This window comes from Syzygium oleosum, unplaced genomic scaffold (assembly GCF_021117445.2).
Source record: "Syzygium oleosum isolate NSW1041296 unplaced genomic scaffold, Sole_v2.1 Sole_v2.05, whole genome shotgun sequence".
Lineage (NCBI taxonomy): Eukaryota > Viridiplantae > Streptophyta > Magnoliopsida > Myrtales > Myrtaceae > Syzygium > Syzygium oleosum.
In genome coordinates this window covers 9,660,280-9,678,643 of record NW_026607489.1, presented here as the reverse complement: position 1 = coordinate 9,678,643, position 18,364 = coordinate 9,660,280, and the positions used below count along the sequence as shown (strand labels likewise).

Genomic DNA, 18,364 nt, shown 5'->3' with positions numbered 1-18,364 from the left:
CTTCTTCTCACGGCGACTCTCTACGCTGTGGAAACTTGCGACCCGTGACCTTGACTTGAATTTGATCTCACACTCCTTCATCTTTGCTAAATTAAGTTTAGGGTTAATACTACGAAAAACCCTAAACTGATACACCTGCGATAAATTTATCCTCCGTTAGTTTCCGTTAAATTGGATTGATGCCACGAAAAATCACAAACCGGTACACCCGCGACGAACGGAAGGTAAAACTCCAAATCGATATACCCGTCAACTATCACGTGTCAAGCAACTTAGCAATTTGAAGATAAAATTTAACAAAAACTGACTGATGGTAAATTTGTCACAGTTGTACCGATTTAGAGTTTTTGGTAGTCAACAAATTAGTTCGGGTAAATTTGTCACGGGTGTACCGATTTAGAGTTTTTGGTAGTCAACAAATTAGTTTGGGTAAATTTATCATGGGTGTACCAATCTGGAGTTTTTCGTGGTATTAACCCTTGAGTTAATTACCCAATGGCACCAAACAAAAGTTATGCCCAGCTATTCCCATAAATCGGGTAACAAAGGGGGAATGAGGAATCGAACCCGATTTAGAGTGGATCGCGTATCCATTTAGTTCAAGAATTTGAACCCGATTCCCGTCCGTTGATGAATCCGCCTAGATTTATTTCACGCGGGGAGGAGTTACAAGGGCAGAGGGAATAAGAAATTGTCGTGCGTGCACATGAAACTATATATTATCCAGATTGGCAATGCAGATGGATTGTTGTCAATCAATATACAGTCAGGAGGCTGCTATCCTAGAAGTGAGCTTTAGACTATTTCATTCTATATTGAGACACGGGCTCACGCGGACTCATTGACGATTGTTTTTGTTCTCATTGGATTATGGGAACGCATTGCACGCGTTTTATGCACTTTTATCATCATCCAGCATGTCAATGTGTGCCACGCTCTAAATTTTCCAGTCCCGTTCACAAACCTGCAGCAAAAGTTATGCCCTCGTGACACATTTTGCAGAACCGGATCGAGTGGAATCGAATCGGCAATTCCATGCGAAAATTAGAGGCACTGGAATGGACCTGAATTTCATTGAAAGTACTGCCAACCGAACATCAAAACAGCTTCATTCGTCTCGACTTCATCAAAGAGGTAAAATTGCCATCATTCGGACGTGTCATCGCGGATTGGATGATCCGGCGGGTCTCAGCATCATCATCTCGGTTGACCATACCCAGATCGGATTACGTTTGGCATCATGTAAAGATTAAACCAAAGAGAAATCTCATAAAGGACCGACTAAACAAGCACTTGTCCGAGACTTATCTCCAATTAAGTTAAGAGCACACATTTATTTGACGCCCCTGGCTATGTAATGAATTTCCACTAAACAAGCACTTGTCCAGGCCAGGTTCGACTCCCACCTCTCGGGTGTTGGGACCAAGGATACATACGCCCCTCATACTCGGCTTGGTGCATTCCTAGCCAAGAATAAGTTGCGCTATAGTCTTTATTCATCAGAAAGATTGACATGTGAAATGTGAACTACCATAAGAGCATGTGATTTGGTAACACAACCAAAGATATGCTCCTCCTGAATTGGCTTTCCATGTTTTAGTCAGTTGACAAACTCTACCCCTGTCAAAGGTGTCCCAGCATGAAGTTGAAGAGCCACATCGCCAACTACCTGCATAAACCAATAGAACAATCATTTGACTGGAAATCCGCAGGGTAACATGTCATCACAAGGTAGCCGCAAGAAGTAGGATAAACAAAATGATAAATGAGTAGACAGTGGTCCAAAGAGTGAAATAAGATTTGGATTGATGGACTTCCACCATCATATTAACATGCAAGACTAGATCAGGAAAAAACTGCTATGTCATTTGATCTGTTCTGCCTCAATTAAGTATGGAGCCCTAGTCTCGATTCCTGATTACAACAATTTATCTTAAGTCAGTCCTGATGCTTCACATTAACGGTGCCGTGGTAGGCTATTCAAGCTACTTTGTTGTCTAAACTCAAGAAAAGTGCTGCTTTCAGCCCTGTTTGGTTTCTGGAGATCGCCAATTTACTTTCATTCTGATTTGAGAACTAAAACAGTTCAGAAGATGCATGAAAGCAATTTAAAAACAATTTTCAACTACAAACAAAGAAATCAGCTATCAAATTTAAATATGCAAGGATGATGATTTGGTTGTTCTCCGTACACTAGATTTTTTACGCTTGACCAAGAAAAGACAGAACACTAACCCATCCATACCACAGCCTACAATTTTCACGAAAAATGAATAGGAGGAATATAACATCTTCGTGATCGCTTAGAATAACCTAGTAGATTAATGTGGACAAAGAATTTGTTATACTTCTACCCTCCCACTGAAACATGCAAACACTTACCCTATGTTTGGGAACAAGGGCTACAGGATTTAAAATTTCCCTCCAAATCCATCTCAAAATTAAATTCCTTCCAATTTTCACCCAAATTTTCTTCACCTCCATTTTCGCTCTTTTCTAAACAAAGCCTTAGGAAAAAACAAAAGAGAGGAATGTAACCCTTGTGTGTGTGTGTGTGTGTGTGTGGGTGGGGGGGGGGACCCCTTTAAGAGTTTAAAGAACTCCAGCATATTTTGTAGGGTCCACAAACCTTAGCCATGGATCTGTAAGAATGTTCTGTGATCCCTGCAACATGAGGAGTTAAAAGAACATTTTTGTATTTCAAGATTTTGTCATTCGGATCAAATGGCTCTGTCCAAGCCACATCGGTGCCCAAGCCTCCCAAGTGACCAGACTCCAGGTGATGAGCAACGGCCTCATAATCCAAGAGACCCCCTCGAGCAATATTTATAAGAAGAGCTCCCTGTATCACCATCGGAAAATAGTTAAAACTCTTACCCGTAATGCAATCTGCCTACTTGACATGCCACAGAGATCTCATTTTCGCATCCTTTATTTCCAAAATGTTAAAAGAGACAGATGTGGAAAAGAAAAGGAATCACAAATACTGTGGTGTGCCACTTTCTCATCAGAACTTTCCTATTATAGGTTCTCCATTTGCAGCCAGTCTTTTTTCTCCATAAAATATTTATCTGTGAGCTTAGGAGCAAAAATACAGGAGAAATACGAGAAAAGGAATAATGACAAAGCTTGCATTTAAAGGATGAGTAAAGGACATGGCATGAGTCATAATTAAGCATCCGTGATCCTTGAATAGGATGAGTCCACCTCAAGCAAATAAGACTGTACATTTCAAAATACACTTGTGTGATATTTAGTGATGCAACAAAGCAGAATACATCTGTCAACCGCCCAACCCAATTTTCAAGTGGACCACAACGCGTTAACCGCTTCACTAAGAGGTTAGTTTCATAATATCTGTTTTAGAACCCCAGACAGATCAACGGCTAAGGTTACATGAAGGGCAGAAGGAGTATCATTACTACCATCAATGGCACCTGTAAAACATAGAGAAGGATCTAGACTTCTCATTAAGGCTACTGAAGAGGATGAATGGGGATCAGAGAACCAGTCACGAGTGTTAAGAAAAAACTAGTACGGCCAAAGAATAGAGCAGAACTTCGTATCTGTAGCATAAAACATCATTTAGGGATACATAGAGCAGACCTTTCTCATTGAAGATATGAATGAGTCATTGATGATGCCAGCCTGCCAGATAATCAAAATGAACTAATAAGAATCCAGAAGACATTTCCGAGTGAGAAGTGAATAATGACAAAGGAACAAAAGCAAAAAAAAGGGAAAAAAAACATTTCAAGGCAACATATTTCCAAAAAGGAGCACCTGTAAAGTATGATCATATTCATTCAAAAACATCAGTAATGTATGGCTCAGGGAAAGAAGAAAAAATGGCACATGTCACCTTTTCTCACTTTTCAACCAATCTGAATAAAGCAACCTAAGAAGCTTTCAAACTAGATAAAGAACTCAGACAAATAGAAGTAACTAAGCCACAAACTACCCTGAATCTACGCTTTCAAAAAGTTCTTCCTGTAAAAGCAAAGACTACTATCGATTTAATTTTTGCTTTTCCTTGTGCAGTCAGAATGCATTCTTGCAAAATCAGTTCCATGGGACAACGGATTTGATTTGGATAAACCAATGAAGCAAAGTATAAATGCATGGAGTCAAATAAGTCTTACTGTATCTTTGTTTAAACACAAGCAACAGACAACTATGTCTGCCTCGCCAGCAAAGTTACAAATGTCGTTATGACTTCCCTTCACATCAACCAGATCGTCACTCATGCCATTTTTATCAAGGTCTGCTGAGAATGTAGCCAATATTGTATGTCAGGAGAATGTAAAGAAAAATTTCCTCATTTTGAATGACAATACATTACCATTCGATTGGAGAGGAGCTTGTGAATTTAAGCACCAGCTCCTTCTTGTGGCAATAATTTTCACCCCAAAAGGTCTTAAGCGCTTAGCCAAGTCAACTCCAATATTTCCAAACCCCGCAATCAATACCTACAACGGACATGATATTTTTCAATGATACTTACAATGCAAAGAGTAAAGGATAAACAACGGACATTCATGAAACATGAAAGAGGCTCAACAATGATTCTTGTTGTGTATTCAACAACTAAAACATAAAAGATACTCACGGTTTTTCCAAATAGAGTTTCACCAACTGGCTCCCCAAGTTTTCTCTGATTTACAGAAACTTGCATCTCGGTCTGCAAAGAACAAAACTGAAGCAATGAAGGAAAGGCGCGTGCACACGCACGCACACGCACAGAGAGAGAGAGAGAGAACTGAACACTAGCAAGCAAAAGGCAGCCCACTTTAATATAACAAAAAGGCCAAGTCTCCTTATCTAAACCATCACTAGCCATGGAATATGCTTATTAGATGTAGAGTTTTTACATCTAAGAGGCCCAAAGATGGATATTCTATCGCATAATTTGCATCATGTAGCTTTGCATCCAAGAAACAATATTTGTTTGTGCAACACTTTTGCAATGTCATCCTGATAAGGACATTTCTTTCTCCACAATCATTTTCTCAGTAAAGCATTCTCAGTTTCTTGATAGGAGTACTTGTAACGAAGATGGTGAGATCGAGACCCTCCTCTCAAGAACACCTTAGCTGATGATTTCATTTGCTTGCACCAATGTCAAACTCACTTGAGTCCCTTCTACAGCAACTCTATTCTGCGGGGTACTCGAGCCTTTCTTCCTTGTGAGAATTTCTAATAAGTACCCATCAAGTGGAAGAGATTTCTTTGTTATTTTTAGGCCTTGTTTGGTTCAATGCAAAATTGGATTCCTCAAAAAATGGGATTCCAATTCCTACATATTTCATGTTTGGAGAGAAATCAAGAAATGGATTTGAATTCCACATGGAATAGAATTCCTCAAAAAATGCAGAATTAGATTACCTAGCTATGGTTAGTACTGGAATGCCACTTCCAGATTCCTATAACCAAAAATCTATCAAAAACCCAACTCCACCGCCACGGGTCGCCAGTTGCCACCACAGGTCGTCGGTTGTGTTCGCCAGTAGCAGCAATGATCGCCAATCACTGATCTTTGTATTCAGTGAGAAGTATTCTCCAACAAGGCCAAAATTTTTTTGTCATACAAACAATGGATAAGGAAAATTATTCCAATGAATGATATTTGGAATGGGAATCCATTTGAGGATTCCTTTAGTCATGGAACCAAACGAGGCCTTAGTACAATGCTTGGAACTATTTGTTTTCACAAATCACCTCAGAGATCAACATTTCAAATCGAATAACAAAGGCCTTTAATGGGCATCTTGACAAAGAGTCAGGTATCCTGTAAGATTATGTCCACAATAAACTTAACTTTATGCCGTGCAGCTGTTTCTATGAGTTTGACATAATCAACTGTACCAAACTTCGTTAGTAGTTGACTATTTGACATGGTGCAACCAATGGCATTTGACAGACTACTGCTAATTTCATTCATATCATTACCATTCCTCCCCACTGAATGAAATCAATAAACAAGCCATGTTTTACAGCTGCAGTATTGGACTATGTGAGCAAGACGACATGGGCATGATTTACCTATCAAAAGAAGGATAGACCTTTGTGAAACTTGAATTGTAAATGAACCTTCTCATTCAATGTAGGCTTGATGTAGGAAGTCTGCTATGTTTTGAAAGTCGGGGTATAATTTGACGATTTTCCTGTTTCCCAGTATATCAATGAAGCTATAAACACCTACGCAATTTGATTTAGAAGAAACTATATAGGCTTCAAACAGAATTTACTGGGGCTGATGATCAAACATTCACTCAAAACTTCGACCAGAAAAGGATGAGAATGCAAAATAATGGGGAATTTATTCAGATTTCAGAAAATGTTACAGCTAAAACATTCAACCTGTCATTCCCTATGCTTGAACAAAAAGAAGCACAACATACAACGAACCTAACCTGTGGACTTAGCATGTAAGAATGAATCAAGTGAAGTACCCCAACTACTTAAGATTTTTCTAGTGATCAAACATACCTGCTTTCGAAGTAAACCCAGCATCAGATAAATCGCCATCTCTGCACATGATGTTGCATTTCCCGTGATGTCCCCTGGAATCCTGGCAACTTTAATTCCATTTTTGGTGGCAGCGTCAATGTCAACACCTTCATGAAGATGTAATGTTGGGTACTAAATTCCATTAAGATCTAACAAAACATAGTAATAATACCGACAAAATAAACCAAACTCCCCCAGCCGAACATACACAAGCAAGCAAGGGCAGAGAGGGGGGGAGGGGAGAGAGAGAGAGAGAGAGATTATCACCTTCCAGACCGACACCAAATTGCATTAAAAGCTTCATTTGTTTCGCTCGAGCAATAGTATCTGAGTCGAAGCGCCTGTTTTTTACCACACAAATATGGTAGTTTCCTATAACACGAGGCACATCATCGAGGGCCACCTCATCGACCTATGAAAACGGAAAACAGATGAACGAATGATCTTCAAGGTGCAGTTAGAGAGGAAAATTCGGAAACACATATGTATCAGTAAGTCCTTCCACTGCCATAAACCCAAGCACACCAACCGACGAGGATATATCCACATGTAAACATAAGACCAAACCGAATGTGCAAAGTTGGACATGCATTTTTTTTCTCCCCTTGTCCGTTATTTATCCAAAGGCATGCGCTGGCGACAATGGGATCTTTACGGCAAGTTTAAGCAGGACCCCAACAAGGAGCAGATTGGTTTTCAATTCAGCCAATTGAAAATTTCATCACTTACTACATTGTCGCAAAGTATACACTTCTACTATTCAGCATTTTACAATAATCAGAGGCGAAGCAGTCAAATCCCATTTTTCCGCTCAAAACACATCCAGCTAAAACCCCATCAAGTCAACCACTTCCGACCGAAGAAAGCGGAACAGTAAACATTTTCTATCATGTACTGTGGGGGGGGGAAGATCGCACGAGGCCTGAACCTGGATAAATGGGTATTGGCTCAGGTAGTCTCTGGTGTAATTTTGAGAGGCCGGGAAGTGAGGCCCGCAGAAGAGGACGCGGGTGACGCCCGCTTCGCCGGACTCCGTCCCCATTAGCTTGAGAAGCTGTTAACTCCTGCGACAGAGAGAGAGAGAGAGAGAGAGAGAGAGAGAGAGAGAGATGAAGATGCGCGGGCAAAGAGAAGAGGACGGAGCAGGGGGAAAGCGAGAGAGAGAGAGAGAAGGCAGGGACGTTGACGTGCCAACTACTGGGGGTACTGGCGAGTTAGAGAAAGAAGAGACGGAGTTCGCAACCTCCACTATCTAACAAAACACCTGCCTTTCCTCCTGAATACTTGCTACTCCAGATGGGTTTTGTTGCATGACACCATAGTTTTTCCACAGTGGTCGGCCAGGTCACTCAAAAGACAAAAAGGTTTGCACAGACCCGTCACTGAACACAACTCTTCGTGTGAATTGGGAAAACATCCTAAATTTTTTTAGTCAATACGATAACGTGATTCCTGAATTTTTAATTTAAATTTTAATTCGATATTTTATATCGTCTCTGAACTTTTAATTTATTCAATATAATTCCTAAACTTTCAATATATATTCAATTTAGTCCTTGGACTATATGTAAATGTTCAATATTATCCATAAAATTTAATTAACGGAAAAATAACATTAAATATTTTCATATAGTAAAAAAATTGAATTGAACATGTACAAAAAATTTAAGAATCATATTAAATAAATCAAAAGTTCGGAGACGAAATCGCACATTAAGTTAAAGTTCAAGGATCATGTTGAATAATTTGAAAGTTTAAAGACCACATTACATATTGAGCCAAAATTTATAGACTATTTATATCATTATCCCAAAAGTATTCTATCCCAATGAACCAATCATCTATGAATCATTTATGGAAAATCCCACAACTTATCACAGCGTCATTCATCTGGTGGCGTTGAAGAAAAAGCACATTCAATCTCTCGTCATCCTCCAACTTAAATCGAAACCCCGCTTCTCGAGTTCGAAGGTTTTTCGATGGAGCTCAACGTGTAGGATTATAACATCGGGACGACTCCGTGTACTTTCAAAATCACTGAACTTCAAAGTATGACAATTGTCCCCAAGGAACTCCATGTTGGTATCTCGTCCTCAGGTTGTACAGCACAAGCAAGACATATTTCATGTTGAACATTAACAAGAAGCATAGGACTAGCCAACGATAACACTGTTCAGATGCTAAGGTTAGCTACACACGCCTCTGTTGTCCATTGTTGCCTATTGAACGTGTGTATAGATGGCAGTACATGCAAAATGTATAGTGAAGTAGAAAAGGAATGGATGGAATGATCTTCGCCATCATTGGAAGTGTCAACTTTTCTTCTTAGACTGCTAAATGTACTAAAAAGATGACTAATCTTCTGATAATGCAACGATAACCATACTGCGAAGAGAAATCGTGCAACAAGATTGAACAGAAGAGATGCGGATTCCTTGTGATGGGCAATACTGAGAACAAAACACAATCGCCACACCTCACTTTCCGTGGTTTATGTATACTGTGATGTCGCTCGCATCCAACAGCTATCTCCAACATCGACTGATAAGTCAAAGCACCGAAACTTGGTCAGTTATTTCACCATCATACGTGACATCTTCGGGAACCAGTACATCGAAATCGCTAACACTCCACTCTGCAGTTACCCCGTTCCGGCTGACGTAGATTTCAGTACCAACATTGATCGAGGACCATATACGCTTTGCTGGTTCTGTTCCCGGATCCTGCAGAGTGAAATAGTTAAAAAGGTGTAGCGGTGACGATCAATACTCAATAGGACAAAGGCCCTTTTTGGTGCCTGATCAACCGCAAATATCAATTATTAGCAACAAAAGCCATTTTTTATGCCCGATGAATGTTAAGTTATGAAAAAAACCCAGTGTTCTTGAATTGGAAGATGGGGACATGTTGTATTTTCGTTTTCAACCACGTAGAAGAAAAAGACAGAACGCGGGAGTATTGGATAGTCAAGATTGGACACAGGAATTAGGCTCTTTCGTCTGTAAAACAGCTTAAGATTGGTTAGTCGAGATTGGACATGCAAATCGTCTGTTCCCTCTTTGTTTATGTTGTAGGTTGCACAGGGTACAGCAAAGTGCACCCGATTAGATAGTATAGAAAAACTAGGCAAACTAAGGGCCTGTTTGGTTTAGCTTTCCCAAGGGGCTTCTTTCCCAAGGGGCTTTGGAAACCCCTTGGGAAGAATATGAGATGTTTGGTTCAGCTTTTGGGACTCCATTGGCTAAATGCTAGCATTTGGAATGCTGAGACTATTTTTTTTTTCCAAACTACTATCACTTATTCTTTAATATTCCGGTTTTGCCCCATCATTGTTACTGTTCATATTCTTCGTGAAAGGGTGGCCGGCGAGGGTGGCCGACGACACTAGCTCTGGATAGCGAAGGGCCGGCGAGGTTGCCCAACCCAAGCGGCCGTCGCCTGGGTCGCGCGGCCTCAGGCGACGTCGGCCTGGGTCTCGACCAAGGCGATGGTCGCCTGAGGTCGCGGGACCCAGGTGACGGCCACCTGAGGTCGCGGGACCCAGGCGACGGCCACTTGGGGACGCGCGAGTCCAGGCGACGGCGCCTGGGTCGCACGACTCTTGCCGGGGGTCGCCCGACCTCAAGCAATGGCCGCCAGCGCCAGATCTGGCTCGCCGACTTCGGCAAAGGGCAATTTTTTTTTTTATTTAATAAAAAAGGGTCTCAAAGCCCTTTGCAAAAAAAAAAATTAACGCTTTAAGCTAAAGATATTGCATTCCCCCAAGGCTCATTTGCAAAATTAAACCAAGCGGGCCCTATAAAAGTATGCCCATAGGCACATAATGACCAGAGTCAGCATATCAACCATTAACCTGGCAAATTAACACCGCTACATACAGCACAGAAATTATGATTATCACAAAATGACAGAAGAGTGCAACCGACCTGGTAAAAGTACAGACGACTGGACAGAGCTCCAACATCAAGTTCCCACGTCCTAGAATCTCCAACCCATCCGTCACCTTGCTTTTCAGGATATCCATGGATAGCCCATTCAACATGTGGGAGAAGTTGAACAAGTTCCTGTGCTTGTGGATTGCTATAAGGGTCACAGATATCATATGGTTTATCCAAATGATTGGCGTTCCCAGGGCCACAATATAGATGATAAGCAGCATAGGGGAACTGAGACGTCTCGTTCCTATATATGATCTCACCAGAAACACTGACATGGTAAGGAGGACAAGAGACAAGGTTATCTGGTCTGCACCAGCTGGTAGTTTCTGGATTGATTATCATCTCACTGTATCTAGTCACATCTGTGAGGACATCGCCATCACATGGATCCCCGCTATTCTTCCAACAGCTTCCTATATCGAGTAGATAGAATTGGCTATTAGGCCCTCCGCCCCGTTTCACATTAAGAGACAATCTTACTTTGAAGTTTGGAGATTCTGGCAACTAAAAAATCACAAACAAAAATGTCACTTCCAGGAATCAGATCACACAACACAAATTTTAAACAAGCAAAATCAATGATATGGCTATATCCATTGGGATCTCTTTTCATCCCCCAAAACATATAGATTCTGATTCAAAGAGCAGAAATTTGGTGCATACTGATTTTTCTGCTTTGACTATTTGATCTCGTTGTTTCCTTTTGCCCTTTATGTACTGCCTAGTCCAACATAGTCAAGTGCTGGAGATGACTTTAATGCAACAATGACGTGCTTATTTGACATGAGTAACTATGCATTGGTGCGAAGATACATGGAAAAAGTGCCTGGAACTATATGTTTGCAGACCAAAACGCATACCCTGCTTAGCTCCACAAGAACCAAAAGAAAATCCACTTCTGCCCTAGTCCGAAGTTGAAACAATTTCACATGGGTACAGAAAGTGAAAAAACACAACCTCCTAGTCCCCATCAACAATGGATCGACTGACTGGCTCAGAAAGATGGGAAGAGATAGAAAAAAGAAACTACGGCTTAGCTTCACAAATTCCATTGCATTGTCCATTGTGGATATGGACAACTGCATTCCAATTCAGTCAAGTACGCTTCACTAACTTGCCAAATGATACAAATGAAAAGGAACTTTCCATTCAGCCTATGCTGAGTAGAATGGGGAAAAGGCCTTGGTCTCTCTATTGACCCATTTGCGGATTCCTTCTACCCATGGTTAAACATCAGTTGAAATTCTCCGAAAACTTTATAGATTCAACAAAATGCAAAGAGAAAACTTCACTGTAATAATGAATGAACCTTTCGCATGATTCCCCGACCAGGGTAATGATAACCACCATTAAATCCATTTGTTGCATCTGCCCGTAGATACAACATAAGCCAAGGATACTTGGTAGTTGTCCTCAATATTTGAGAAAAAATCCAACTTCCGGAGCTCATATTCTTCTGCCATGAGACCGAAAAGTACGAGTTGTTTCCATCGTCTTTGCTCAAATCAGCATCGAGGTCGTATGTCCCATAAAATCCTCCAGTCAAAGATGCGATTTTGCCATCAGGATAAAACAATCTCGATCGATTATGGTACACCAAGGGCTGATTCATGCAGCCGCTGCCAAAACAGGGAAAGCTCCTATCGGTCACTATTTTGCTAACTTTCTTCCCGTTCTCGGGACAGAGCGTGGTGTTCTTATCGAAATTACCATTCTTGAGCATGACCATCCAGAATTGCCATGGCTCCGCAGCATCATTCGTCTCACAGAGAGAACCGAGGTACCGTTCTTTCTCAGCAGCATACAAATCCGGATCTTCGTATGGCTGAAAACCCTCCAGACGAAATGCATCACCGGCCCTCAAATTGTTGTCCGATTCCTTCACCTTTTGATGGACCACGCATTCGCTCCCATCATCAGAAGGGGTTAAACTTAAACCTAACAGATCCAGTGAATCCAAACAATTCCAATCAACACTACAGAAGCATCATCATCAAGAGACATCAAAAGTGAAACACTGAGCATGCAGATGGGGAGTGCAAAAGTGAAAGCGCATGCCTTTCCTGATCTAGAAGAGCCACTTCATGCACATGCAATATCATTCGCAGTCAAGATCCATCTCAAGACGACAGAGAAGGATGACAACCCGAATTCTTGCTTGAAAAAGACATGAGGGTATTTCAGAGATCGCGGTTCACGAGTCCGGGGCGAGGATCATCATATCCCATGCGACACGAAATATCTTTGGAGTGACATTACTTGAATGAGAAGAGAAGGGAGAGTGAAATGGCGAACCGGGGAAGGAAGGGCAGAGCAAGTCGGAGCAGTCGGCGAGCCGGGGACTGGGCATGGAGGGAGCCTCCGCGCCCACTTCGTTACAGAAGTTCCAAGCTTCGAAGCCGACCCTGACGTTGGGGCTCTGCATCCCAGGGTCTCCGACTGCTGATACGAGATACCCATCTGCAGACGCATCCGTCGGACACAGTAGCAGAAGAAGAACAAGAAGAAGCGGCGGTGGCACCAGCGGCAACCGCGAAGGACCACTCATCGTCTCCGACAATAATTACTTCCTCGGTGCAGCGGCGCTGAGGATGGGTAGGAGACAGGAAAGCTGGACGCCCGTGCCGCACGAGTGGCGACATGGAAAATGGAAGAACGGCGATGGGAGTCGCTTGCTTTTGTCCATGCCTGGATCTGACGTCTCAACGACCACTCACTCAGTGTTTGCATCGAGAGAGAGAGAGAGTGATTTGCGATTGCTTTGGGCGCGCATGGAATCCATTCTGGAGCAAAATTTCTGCTCCAGAATGCATTCCGGAACAGAAATGCGTTTGTTAAAAAATTTCCGGAATGCATTTCGGAGGAATTTTTGCATTCTGGAGCAAAAACACGCTTTGGTAAAAATACATTCTTTTTTTGGTTCCAGAATGAGTTTTTGCTTCCAGAATGTGTTTTGGGCCAAAAAAAAGAAGCTAGTTTTTGTAGCTTCTTGATTCCGGAATGCATTCTCCCTATTTTCTCATAAATTTTTTTTTTCAGAAAATGCATAAAAATTGAAAAATTCTAGAAAAATTCATAAAAATTTCTAGAAAATAAAAAAAAGTTAGATTTCGGGAAAATATGAAATTTGGTGAATTTTTTAAAAAAAAAATCAAAAATTTCAAAACTTCACAGAATAGATTAAAATACATGTGGCCACCCACTTTGAGTGAAATTTAAATTTTTTGAGGTGCCCAAAAAAAATCAAAAATTTCAAAACTTCACACAAAATGGCTTAAAATACCTGTGGCCACCTACTTTGAGTGAAATTTAAATTTTTTGAGGTGCCAAAAAAAAAGAAAAATAATAATAAAATAAAAATTTTCAAAACTTCACAAAATGGCTTAAAATACCTGTGGCCACCCACTTTGAGTGAAATTTAATTTTTTTGAGGTGCCCAAAAAATTAAAAAATAAATAAATAATTTCAAAACTTCACAGAATGGCTTAGAATATCTGTAGCCACCCACTTTGAGTAAAATTTAAATTTTTTGAGGTGCCCAAAAAATAAAAAAATAAAAAAATTCAAAACTTCACAAAATGGCTTAGAATACCTGTGGCCATCCACTTTGAGTGAAATTTAAATATTTTTAGGTGCAAAAAAAAAATAAAAAAAAATAAAAAATTTCAAAACTTTACAGAATGGCTTATAATACATGTGGCCACCCACTTTGAGTAAAATTTAAATTTTTTTAGGTGCAAAAAAAATCAACAAATCAAAACAGATTTCTGTTCCAGAAATCAATTTCTGGAGCAGAATTAGTCATGTTTTACCAAACAGATTTCTCCTCTAGAAATCAATTTCTGGCAAAAATTCCAGAAATCAATTTCTGGCAAGAATTTGATTTCTGGAGCAGAATGGTTACCATTCGCACCCTTAGAAGCAAGCCTTCTGCCAACGTGTCTTTCTCTTGAGCTTGCGCCGCCGGACAAAAGACTGGGAAACAACCGCGAGCACCTTCTCATTCAACTTGTTTAATGGAAATCATTATATTACTCTTCTTTTATAATCATATCAGGTAAGTTGTGTGATAGAAGTGCGCTTGTCCAATGTGATATCCGAGAATGTCGAACGACATCACACGCGTTCACATGCCGGCTCGAACTCGATGTGTGCATATGAATGAGAACCGAATAACACCCTTGACAAAGCGCTACTCATGTTGTGAATCTTGAGTACTTACCTATGTACATTGATGGAATCAACAACTTTGGATTATGACGAGTGCGAGTTTAGTATATTCGGACTGTTACAATCTCTCTCTTAAACACCAATTTAATTCTCCGGTTGCTTATACTTTGCTGACTACTGTAGTGACTAAACACTAACTCCTCTAGGCCTGGAACTTACGATTTAATAATAGAGCCCGCAGCCAAACAGCACAGCACGTCAGAAATCTAACTTGAGATTCGCTGTTAAAAGCAAGCCAAGGAAAACAGAATTCTTTGTTAGTACTAAGGTCCGCGAGGCAAATTAGTCAACATGGAACGAAAAGCGAAATTGAATGGAATATGAGGAAACAAGTTCATGTCGAACCTACAGTTCTTGTTGAACCATCAAAGCTATTGAACTGTAACTGCTTCCCTTGATCAGGGACAGTAGGAAACAAGGATGAAGTTCTGCTGTCAAAAGGGATCGAGGAAGACTAGAAGATGGTTTGAAAAGATATCACGTGTTAATCATTCAAAAATCCTATCACGGCATGTTCACTCCAAAATGCGCTTCAGCATTTGTCTGGTTAGTAGAGATACAGATACTTTGTGGCTAAACACATTAAGCCGGTGAGCAAATAGAGCCATCCGGTGTGATAACAATCCTCGCATCAACTCAGCTTGGGACTGAGGTAAAACTTGGGATCTCTGAAAAACCTTCTGATGATGTCTGCCTTCTGTGCTGAAAGGTCAGTTTTCTCCAAAATGTCTTCCTTTGATGCCTTAGCAATTGCTTCAATGGAACCAATAGCTTGATTAAGCTGAATATGAGAAAATCAGGAATTAGTCAAAAAAGCATGAGGAAAAAAATGTGATGTTGACCATCCAACTCCAAGTGCAATATCTACAATTAATTTCAGATAAAATATTATGGCTACTGCCTGTCTCTGAACACAATCTGACTGTTAAGAGGAGGATATTGATAATATTACATCACCGTACAATCTACATGCACGAAGCTAATGAATTTTCTGAGAGAAATATAGTTTCTAATACACATCGTTAGTCTATCTTGGAATCTTTATACAGAGATTACCGCAGAGAGCAAAATCCCTTTTAAGTCCATGCAAATTTTCACATAGCTAAATAAAATCTGGAAGTGATTGCTATTACCTACGTGGATTACTAACTGGAAAGACAATATTTGCTGTACACAGTATTCTGTTGATTAAGACCTTGCAATACTACAGAAAATAGACTTAGCAACGGAATGAAAACCATAACAATGTAACGGAAACATTGCAGACCAGTTCCATAATGGAATAAGGATGCACAAGATGCCATGGAAAAGATGCAGAAAGCAAAAATTCATACAATGGTTCCAAGTTTACCCCTTTAGTTAGTTCAACAAATCGCCAACCTGATAAGACAATTTTTTTTTGCAGTGAAGAAAAATTGGCAGTTAACTGAGGTGCCGCTATTGAAAGCTCACGAGCAATGGGCATTCTTGTTTTCTTCCTAGAGCAAATCAGATTTTCCCAGGTTCCATAAGGCAGCTTATTGTGGAAGGAACCAAAAAATGAGTCCTAGATGCATTGAAAAGATTGGATAGCAAAAAATTCAAGTAGTAAGTTGCCGTGAACTTGGTAAAATTACCGAATTAGCATCATGATTGTCGATGCCGGGTATGGATGTGACGATTCCAATAAAGAGATCCATCCTTTGCATTGATCGCATCCTCTTGAAGGTGATAAACGGGGGAATCATATTAAATGCAACAGAGAACTAGCTTCCAGAAACCAAGAAGACACCTAAATAGTCACCGAACTGAGGTCAACTAACCTCGGCCTTCAATTTCCATACGGCATGCTGCTGCTTGCTGACTGCAATTCATATGGCAATTAACTTTGGATATGTGCTGCATAGATTTATCAACTATAGCCATTGGGAAATAGGTGTACCCCCAAGGGAGAGAGCTATCTTGACAATCTTTTCAAAGCCCATCTCTATGTCAGGAACAGGAACGAATGTTGGCCTGCCAAGCTCCATTCCAAATCTTTGCCATAACCAAAGATCGGAGATCTTTACTAACATCCACTGCCACAAGTGAGATGCATATGAATGTAACACTTACTTGAAGTAAGAGTGGACGAAAGAATCATTTTGCTCCTTTGTTTGGAGAGTGACGACGACATAAAAATGTGCAAATTGCTCCTTCAGCTTCTGAATCCTAATCCAAAAATCAAATCAAGCATCATATAGAGCAAGAAACCTGAAATAAAGTAGCCAACCAACCTGCTGAACATATAAGGAATGAGGTTGCACTCCCAAGTTGTAATAAAGACAAAAGCCACAGACAGACCCCCACAGTTAAAAATAAAGTCCTGCAAAGAGCACATCCACAAAATTGAGCAACACGGCTTAGGAATAATTATGGATGCAGCGGCTGAATTACCGGGTCGATGGGGACAAAGTTAAGGCGGAAAGAATTCGAACTGAGAAAGGAGGAGATGAAATAGATAAAAGACTCGTCTTGTCCATTCCTCCAGGTAGTTTTCATCATACAAACCCCTGCACCACCTGCAAGCACATAAGGCTATGCTCATCTCAGGCTGTTCAGCACAATGATTCGCCAAGCAAACGCTTGCCATGGCAATAGGAATAACCATCAACCGAAATTTTAACCCAGACCATGTGAACATAATGCAGAAAAGGACTTTATCCAAGACTCATACTCCTAAACGAATATGGAAAAAAATCATATCACAGATCATCTCTAGTCGAGACTCTACAGAAAGTCGCTATAGCTAGAGAAGATGCATATCGCTTGCCAATTAGCCCAAGCCATCATCACAAGCTTCTTGAACTTCTCCCAACATCGCATGGTTGGAGGAATAGAAGCAGACAAACTGATTCGAGATCGATTACGGCGATCTCATCACTTGTCACAGACTGAAAACTACCGAAACGTCCCGAGACACAACGAGAAGAGTGTCGAACTAAGACACGGATTTCGAGCGACGGAAGCCGAAACAGCCGACTAACATTTCGCCACGACAGCTCTGCTATTTCCTGCATGTTGCCCCTGTTTCTAAGGCAATCGAGCTACATTTCCTGCGACCGGTCGGATCATCCGTCCTCCTCCGATGCTCCGATCAGTAACTTGTTCAGCGGCGCACCTCTACGCGACTAAAAATGACGAATCCGAAACAACAGCGGATGGATTACGGAGGAACATCGTCAGGGCGCGCCGGAATAGGTACCGCATCGCAGGCTTTTTCGAAGGCGCTTGCGATCGTTCTCGATCGTCCAGGCGAGATTCGAAGCGGTACCAGTAGCGAAAGCAGGGGGGGGATCACCTGAACTCGACGCGGCATTCGATGGAAAGAGAGGCGCCGGATATCGTTCGCCGCGAGCGACAGTGTTCTCCATCCGCGAGAGCGAGAGGGAGAGCGAGAGAGAGGGAGAGAGAGTTCTCGTTCGCTTCTGTGTTTGCATGAATGCCGAAGGAGCGACGAAGTGTGTCTCTGCGATTCAAAGAAGTGGATGCGTTTGCGCGCGTGTAAATTGCGCAATTTTACACTCAAAATAATCTCGCTATTTTCTAATCTTTTTCAAAAAAAATTAAAATAAAATCTAAGATATTCTAATTGTATTTAAATTAAATGGTTTCTGCGCAGAGTTTATAGATCTGCCGCTTGTTTTTGAATTCTCTACAACGTCATA

General features: G+C 41.0%; 3 protein-coding genes across 4 annotated transcripts; all 3 read right to left on the bottom strand.

Annotated features, from left to right (window-relative positions):
* Positions 1–1,249: 1,249 nt before the first annotated feature.
* Positions 1,250–7,813, bottom strand: LOC115681737 (uncharacterized). 2 transcript variants are annotated; one of them, XM_030605787.2, is made up of 10 exons: positions 7,706–7,813; positions 7,439–7,574; positions 6,778–6,922; positions 6,490–6,617; positions 4,610–4,681; positions 4,343–4,469; positions 4,143–4,267; positions 3,607–3,648; positions 2,630–2,842; positions 1,250–1,669 (listed from the first exon to the last, which is right to left on the bottom strand). In XM_030605787.2, exons 2-10 carry the CDS (start codon positions 7,550–7,552, stop codon positions 1,601–1,603), a joined length of 1,035 nt encoding a protein of 344 aa, XP_030461647.1. In that variant the 5' UTR covers positions 7,553–7,574; positions 7,706–7,813; the 3' UTR covers positions 1,250–1,600. The 2 variants fall into 2 exon arrangements, with proteins under 2 accessions (XP_030461647.1, XP_030461648.1); XM_030605788.2 differs by having other exon boundaries at positions 4,143–4,264; positions 7,706–7,811.
* A 720-nt stretch (positions 7,814–8,533) lies between these two features.
* LOC115681720 (uncharacterized) lies at positions 8,534–13,204 on the bottom strand. The gene is made up of 4 exons (XM_030605754.2): positions 12,744–13,204; positions 11,758–12,386; positions 10,437–10,952; positions 8,534–9,233 (listed from the first exon to the last, which is right to left on the bottom strand). The coding sequence occupies exons 1-4, from the start codon at positions 12,994–12,996 to the stop codon at positions 9,060–9,062; spliced, it is 1,572 nt and encodes a 523-aa protein (XP_030461614.1). The 5' UTR covers positions 12,997–13,204; the 3' UTR covers positions 8,534–9,059.
* Positions 13,205–15,140: 1,936 nt separating this feature from the next.
* LOC115681631 (protein PARTING DANCERS) lies at positions 15,141–18,154 on the bottom strand. The gene is made up of 8 exons (XM_056311216.1): positions 17,998–18,154; positions 17,094–17,218; positions 16,934–17,022; positions 16,773–16,868; positions 16,600–16,694; positions 16,481–16,521; positions 16,295–16,378; positions 15,141–15,459 (listed from the first exon to the last, which is right to left on the bottom strand). The coding sequence occupies exons 1-8, from the start codon at positions 18,134–18,136 to the stop codon at positions 15,310–15,312; spliced, it is 819 nt and encodes a 272-aa protein (XP_056167191.1). The 5' UTR covers positions 18,137–18,154; the 3' UTR covers positions 15,141–15,309.
* Positions 18,155–18,364: the final 210 nt, after the last annotated feature.